General features: G+C 34.0%; 1 protein-coding gene across 1 annotated transcript in view; it reads left to right on the forward strand.

The window, feature by feature from the left end:
• The window catches only part of TMEM196 (transmembrane protein 196), a 46,674-nt gene extending 44,845 nt beyond the window's left edge, over positions 1-1,829 (forward strand). The window contains exon 4 of the mRNA XM_011362734.2: positions 1,412-1,829. Coding sequence (XP_011361036.1) covers positions 1,412-1,471 — 60 coding nt within the window. The 3' untranslated portion in view covers positions 1,472-1,829. The remainder of the gene's footprint in view (positions 1-1,411) is intronic.
• Positions 1,830-8,366: the final 6,537 nt, after the last annotated feature.

Below are 8,366 nucleotides of genomic sequence, written 5' to 3' on the forward strand. Positions count from 1 at the left end.
TCTTAGCACCTCAAGAGGGGAGACAGAATGGATACTCAGGGACAAGACAACCAATTCCCCTCAGCCTGGAGGGAGCCGGGGCACTTTGCATGGAGAGACAGGTCTTGATGTGAAAAGAAAGGTCTCTAATGCCTGTTGTCTCCGTTCCAAAAATTTTCTTGGAGGAAACTCTACCCCATCTTCTAAAAGACAGCAAAGTTTTCAAAAGCGAAGTTCAAAAACCGGGCCGATTTCTGCCTTCTAGTCCCTCATTGCTCCTCCTGTGTAACTTTCAAAACCACACCATATACGAAAAGCAAGCGTTTTCATTCTATTTTACCTTTTGTATAGAATCTTCAGAGAAGAGACTAAAGATAGGACGTGGATACCTTTTCATTTTAAAATAAATATTTAGAATAATTTCTACAATTTGTAAAAACTAACACAGTACTTTGTAATTGTTAATTCACCCAAATAGAAAGTAAACAGAAATTGATGGGCATGAGATAATTGAGAAGATATTTCCATTTGAATTGTTTTTTACTGCTCTGCTGCAAATAGGCTTGTTCAAGTGTGGAAAGATGTCATCTATTTTTCGATAGCTTTGCCTCATTATTTATAATATGGTGCACTAATCATTATAATTTTGAATGGGCCTCATTACCTCTCATTGTATAGGAAAGTTTAAAGTTTAATAAAACATGAATTCAACACTTCTAAATTTTTCTTACATTAATGTATTTTCTGTCATTGCAAATGGAACTTTCTGTGTTAGGTCATTCTTTATATTTAAATTTTCATTTAAATTTACCTTCCTGTGTAGTTTTCCTTATTAACATCATAGTAATTTATCTCTTAAAAAACATATTAAGAGGTTTTACTATTTTTTTTTTTTTTACTGTATGAGTGACAATATCATGAAAAATAATCTTTTCCACTGTGATTTATTAGTGAGCCATAGTCACAAATAAGCAATGATCCTCTTGGCCTTTTTCAGTTCTTAGCAAAAAGGCTACAGACTTTTCTATAGAATTAAGGTAACCTCTACTTGGCACTTTGTTGACATGCTCAGCAGAGGAGCCTATGCATTGGAAAAATTTGGACATATAATAGTTTTCTTCTTTCTAGGTGAGGTCTTTTCAAAATAGAATTGAGGAACGAAAGGAGAAACTCAGGACTGGGGAGAGATTCAACTGTTTTTGTGCACAAAAGACTTTGGTCTCAGACCATCACTTCAGCATTTCAAATTTCATGCTCCAAGATGCCATGAAATTTCATTTCCTCAGATGCAACATCAGTATCAATCCTCGTCCTTCCCCAAAACTCAGCAAGTTTTCCAATGGCTTGACATTTCTGTTTTGCAAACCCATTAACCAAATCGATGTCTTCCTCTGAAAGAAATTTTAATTAATTCATGTTATTTTCCTAACAGGAAATGACAGACAGCATGAGCAATGGAGGACCACAACTGATATTTAATGGAAGAGTATAATCAATCTTTTAAAGAACTGAATGTTTTTTAGGATTTTCATGAGGCAAGGATATACCAAAGGACTGAGATAAAACTAAAACAGTTCTTCCATTTGCTGTCATCTCTCCTGAACACCCACTAAAATTATTCTTCCTCAATTTTGCCTCACTTATTTCTTCAGCTTTTTTTATTGGATGAAAAACTATCCAGAAATGTTCTAGGACAGTAACTTCAACAGACTTTCCAGAATGCTCCAAAAAAGACTTTCCATAAAAAAAGAGGAACAGCTAAAACAGAAAGATTTATATTCTATACAAGCACTATTTGACTAGCATGAGTGTTAGATTTGTAATAACATTTCATATAAGTAATTAAGAAATACAAATATCAAGAAATAATAACTTATTGATGTCTTTGTTTTGAAAGACGATGGCTTCAAGAATGCCATAATTCAAAACCTCAGCAATGCCTTGTAAAACATTGTAATTATTTTCAATTTGTGAATGAGCTATATTTCATAATTTATTTGTAAATGATAAAAAACTTAAAGCATAAAAAAGATTTTTTTAGAGAAAGAATACTAACCTGTGTGATATTTTTGCACTTTTGCACAAGAGTGAAAAGGTATAAATGAATATAATTTAGTGCAAATAAGCATATATTAATCATATTATGCAGACTGATCTGCATGTTCATGAATGAGCCTAAGAATAACATAAAGTATGTGTGTGTGTATGTGTGTATGTATATATACTATAAATATTGAAAATATATACAGCATATATTTATAGCATTCATGAATGTAAATAGTAGAAAAGAAATTGTGATACTGTGGGGGTATTATCAAGATTCTGTTCCCACAGAGATGAGAAAGCAATTGTTCAAGGCTTTTCTATGCCACCAAATCACAGATTTCATTTCTACTAAATTTGTTCATTTTTATTCTTTTTTTTTTTTATGTCTGCTGTGTATAAATATTGTGGCTGATATTTATGGAGTTGAGTGATCTGAACAGTACAGTATACAGATAAACTACTTATTTGGCTATTTTACTATTATTATGATATTTATGTAGTAACAATTATTAATATTGACTTATAAAAATAACTTTAATCACATACTTCCACATTTATAATTATAGACATAACGACTTGGATTATTCATGATATTTACATTTCACAGACTTTACAGCCCAATTACATTATATAAAAGGACAGATGATATATGCCCCAAAGATGAAGTTACAATTAGCTTTCCTATAATTTAATTTAGTTTTTTTTGTTTGTTTTACAATTCACATGAAATAATGCAGACAAAATCATTTTTAAGAATGCATTTATCTAAAGAACCTGAGAGAGTTTTCTGTAGAAGGAAATAAAAAAGATAGGCTTACATTAAATAGGAAGATTCAATCCTTCTCTTTCATAATGGAATATTAAAATAGCAACCCATGATGATACTAAAGAAAGAAAATATTATAGGCAAGAAAATAGCATGGTCTTTGAAAATATTTATGAGCATATAATCTCTGGCAACAGATAAAGAACTCTGGTATTTTAAAATATATAACTCTCACTGTATTACATACTTTTATTTTTCCCCAAAGCTAATCAATTTTCAAGTCATTTTTTGAGTTACTTACTAAACCAGGTAAATTAACACCTTTAATATCCAATATGAGGACATGTTATAATTTAGAAGCAAAATACAAGTTTTAATTGTGCTAAGAAAATAATAATTCCAGAAAATAATAAATCTGAAGATCTTTTAGTTTTAGAGCAACACGATCATCATCTACCATATTTAAATCAGCTCATTAAAAAATCAGGTTGTATATAGTTAGAAGAAATATCTGGGCAATAGTTGTTTGGTATAGTTTTTGAAGTCTCCTAACTTATTTGTATAACTTCATTATCCAATTGATTACAGAAGTTGTCCATAAATTCAACCTCAGTTAGTGAATCAACATCATCACTGTTTATTTGATTCCACAAACAGGCACGATCTTTGTCACTGAAAATCTAAACTATATAATGCAAATATTTTGTGTGTACCTGGTCCTACTGAATTTATCCAACGATGTAGTTTTGTACTGAAAGAATGACCTCCAACTCTAATTTTAGGCGGCATTTTTTTGTAGATATGTCTGTGCAACAAAGTAAGATATTTTAATGCCTTTTGAAATAATTTATGAAATCACACTTAAAGAACAAAAGTAGGCATATCACTGCTTTGACATAGAGTTAAGAAGAAATGAAATCATTGCAATTATCAAAATAGTATACCAAGTGTATTTAACCAAGGATAGCTATGTCTTTAAATATAAATTATTTTAACATTTTCAGGGTTTAGTTATTTAGAGTGATTTATTTGGGATGTGTAGAATTCTTTTTAAGATAGATAGGGGAATTAAGAAGATGTTGCAGTACTTAAAATTTTTATTTTTACAATACATTGAACTATGAACTAGAATATTTTAAGTGACCACATCACAGTTTTAGTATGAACCTACCCTTGGAAAAAAGTAATGTGATACTAAATTAGGAAAAATATGTGAAACTAGTGTGGTGGTGTGCTGTAGAGCCTAGCTACAAAAAGGTGCAGTTATTATAAGCGTAAAAGAATAAAAGTGGACTCCTCTTGGAAATTTTAAAACACATATGTGTGTGTATGTACGTGTACACACACACACACACACACATATACAGTCGTTTAGAAGTGGAACATGGTATGGTGACTCTATTGATATGCCTGTGTAATAAAATTGTGTGTTTTGAAACTACATATGGTGTGGGTTTTCTTTTCATCATGGTACAAAAAAATAGTTTCCTCTATTAGCTAGATGAATAAATGTGCTATTCTGAGACTGGCAAGGGACAGGATGCCGTGAATGAGGAGGAGAAGATGGTCCTGGCTAGAGGATGTGGAATTAAGAAGAGATATTATTTGAGATAGGAAAGATTGGAATGTGCTCAAATATATAGAGAGAGAGCAGTTGAAGCAATAGGACAAAATGAGCATAATTAAAAAGTGAGCTCCCTAAGGAAGCAGAAGAAAATAAGATACAGATCACAGGAGACAGAACTAGCTATAGATAGAGTGGATAGGACTGAGATCACAGGAGCTCTCGCAAATGAAACCACAATATAGACAGTTCCTGACTTTCGATGGTTTGATTTTTGATTTTCCATTTTAACGGTGCAAAAGCTACACACATTCAGTAGAAAGTATACTTCCAACTTTGAATTTTGATCTTTTCCCAGGCTAGCAATATGTGGTAGGATACACTCGTGAAGCTGGGCAGTGGCAGTGATCCTCAGCTCCCGGTCAGCCACGTGATCATGGGGGTAAACAGCAGATACTCCGCAGTGTGCTGTGTTACTAGCATTTTGGATATCATACTTTGTGTTTTCGTATCCCATCATGTCTACAAAATGCCCACATGTGCAGGAGTACTTCTGATGAGAAGAGGAATGCAATTACTGATGCTCCTTGACTAATGACAGTGTATGTCCTGATAATGTAAGTGTTTTGAGTACATTTAAGGTTAAGTTATGATATTTCATAGGTTAGGCATGTTAAATGCATTTTCAACTTACAATATTTTCAACTTATGATAGGTTTACCATGATGTAACCCCATCGTAAGTCAAGGAGCATCTGTATTTAGAGAACTTCGCTGATCTAGTTGGGTTCGTCAAGTCGATTGCTACTGGCATTTAGGGTGGTCATTGTGCAGACTGTGCTATGCATGTCAGGGCATTAAGCATCTCTGGGCCCCACCACTAAATGCCAGGCAGATACCCCGGTTAGAACAACCAAAAATGTCCTAACAAATTTTCACCCATCCCTTTGGTAATTAATTATAGCCCCTAAATTAGAACCACCAAGGAAAACCCTTGAATGTGAACCAGAGGAGCCAATGTTAATGCTATCCACAAGTTAGACTTGAACTGCTCAGGGTCACGAAGTCACTGTTTTGGGTCTAATACAGTAGCCACTATCCTATCCACATGTGATTATTTAAATTTACATACAAATTAATTAAAACCAAAGCAAATGTCCATCTTCTCAGCTGAACTAGCCACATTCTAACTCTGAATAGCCACATACGAACAATAGCTATAGAATATTCCGTCATCTCACAAAGTCCTGTTTGCCACTCCAAAGCATATGGGGGGGTGGGGGGGGGACAGCTTTCTAATCCTCAGTACTTACACAGGTGCTTCACAGTCACCTAATTATCATTACAATAGAATGTGTGAAAAGTGTTGGGAAATGCTCCCCAGAATTTGAAGTTGATGGGCCAGTTAAATCCATGGGCTGAGCAAAACTAGCAAAAGCTAGAAAAAAATACAGGTAGGTCAAACCCACAATAAAGTCGAGACATTGCTTTAGAGAGTTCACGTTTTTAAAAAAATTCTGTTCATGGAAAGATTTCACTAAAGTATTGAATATTTTCTCTTTAACAGGTAAAATGAGATGTTTTGTAACTCCTATTTCTGAAGAAATTTACTCAACCTATTATCTACCAAGCATCACTGAAAAATTCTACATTTCTTGTGCTGGGAAAGGTGAGGACAACAACATGCTGCCTTCTATCTTTTTCCACTGATTTAGCTCAAAAGTGGCATGTTTAGAAACCTAATGTCTCAAACTACTTCAAAAATTCTTCAAAGATTATTTAGCAAACACATTTTAGAAACTTAGAGAGAACTTCTTAAATGTCACTTGGTTAGAACACAGTTTCCAAATAGTTTCAGAACTTGGCATCACTTAACTCTTTTCTTCTTTAAATCATTTTTCTGGAAACATATGTAATACTTCTTACTCAAAGTATATGACAGCCAAGAAATTCAATTATTTCAAATCCATAAATCACAGGTTGTCAGTTAGTCATAGCAGAGGAAACCAATTCAGAAATTGCTTGGAAATGTAGATGCCTAGTAAAATTATACATAAGGATTCTTTTTTTACTCTTTTGGCCAGGAAAATTATTTACTGCATACAAGTCTTTTACCCAGAATGTATTTTCTAAGAAATATATTGTGAAAGTCAAACTCTAGATCTAAAAGAAAGTTCTTTCAATATTTTAACAGTTGAATATTATCTCTATCAACTGATTATAGGCAGATAGTCTCCATTTAATTGGAAATCTTTAAGAACTAAGATCCATCTTTACTCTCCTTCACATCAACTATGAACTATTGATTTCAAAGATTTTTTTTAATTAATATCCCAAGACTCTAATTCTTTGCCATACAACACGTTGTAAGCCCTACCCCAAAAGTTAAAAGGTACTGTGTTACTGAAAATTGCCAGAGATACTTTGGAACTTGGCTGAAGCTTCACAGAAAAAGCTAAAATCTTGTCTAATTTGCATCAAATCTGTATTTAATCACAAGGAATCTGGTCTCATGACCTCTCAGGATATTGGTCCCCACCTTACTCAGACAACGGTGCCCCTCAAATGTCATTCCATGGTTTCCTGAGGGAAGGCTAGAAGAAGTGCCTTGGGCCCTCCAAGGTCACTGCCCAGAAATAAAAAAGCTACATATTTCTTTGCAGGTAAATGACCAAGCAACATTGTCCCTCATTATAAATCAGCCAAGCAAAGAGGTAACACTCAACCTTATCATATAAACATACTCCAAAGGCCCTATGCTGTCTAGATATCCACTGCTTTCATTATTATCCCAAAAGTCTTTTGAGATCTGAGCTTCTCTGTCTTTTCTGTCTTCTAATTGTTTTAATACTATACATCAATCTCTGAGAAATAAAATAAAGGATCTACGTTCTCTATAATAAAATAAACTGTTGGAGAGAATGTCAAGTTTTCAAGTGACGATAGAGTAAGTAGTGAGAATTTTAGCCTATTGCTCTCTATCAGCAAAAAGATGTCAGTGCAACAGGTAAAAGATAACTATTTATTAAGTGTTATTATAATGTACATTGTTTATAAATGTGGATATTCCTTTATCATTTTAATATCATTTATTTAATATAAAATAAGGAAAAAGTGAGAAGATCAGTATTTCACCTAAAACTTGAAGTCATTTCTGACTGTAGCCATGAATCTTAAAGCCATTCAACCAAATAATGCAACTTGTATACACTTAGGTCCAAAAAATAAACCACAACCCCCTCCCATATGAACCACCCCCATTGACTTGTTCTGCTTCTTCTGATTTCAGATTTAATTTTCTGGTTCTGTGGTCTTGCCTTGATTTCGGTTTCTGGCCTCTCCACTTGAATCTGAGACTTTAAATCTCTTTGACCACAAGACCCACTCACTTCACGCATTCAGGATTGTTTGATAGGACTCCCAACTCCTATACCAGCCAGTGAAATCCAGCCTTGGTCACCAAGCCAGCAGCATGTAGTGACAGAAGCAGCTTTAACAAAGTTAGTTACCCAGCAAACAGGCATGTGCTCAAATTGGGTATAGGAATTCAAAGCAAGGATCCCAGATAGTTAAAGAGAAAACTTGAGCTCTCTCCATCCTGAATATAAAGAGGTTGGTAAATCGAGGAGGTCCTTGGAGATAAGGAGGCAGCTGTCAGAATCTGGGCAAACATCATTTTTACCCCGGGCTTTATAAGGGGATTGGATCTGTAGCTATAGAGAAAACTAATTTTGTCATGAACAAAATTCTTCCTTTATATGTTAGATATGTTTACTTCTTGTAGTGTCTTTTTTTTTTTTTAATATCTAGTTTAGTCTACTCGCCTACACAAAAGAACATCAAAGGAAGAGGTTTTATTCGAGCAAATCTAACACTGTCAGTGTCTCTCTAAAGTCAGTTATGGTACATGACAGCAGGAATGACAAGAAATGTCTAGGGAAAGTGAGACACAAAGGGATAGAGTTGCTTTCATTCGTCATTGGTCCTCCTCCCCTGGAACTACTCCTTTTAG

Source organism: Pteropus vampyrus, unplaced genomic scaffold (assembly GCF_000151845.1).
Source record: "Pteropus vampyrus isolate Shadow unplaced genomic scaffold, Pvam_2.0 Scaffold4, whole genome shotgun sequence".
NCBI classification, from domain to species: Eukaryota; Metazoa; Chordata; class Mammalia; order Chiroptera; family Pteropodidae; genus Pteropus; species Pteropus vampyrus.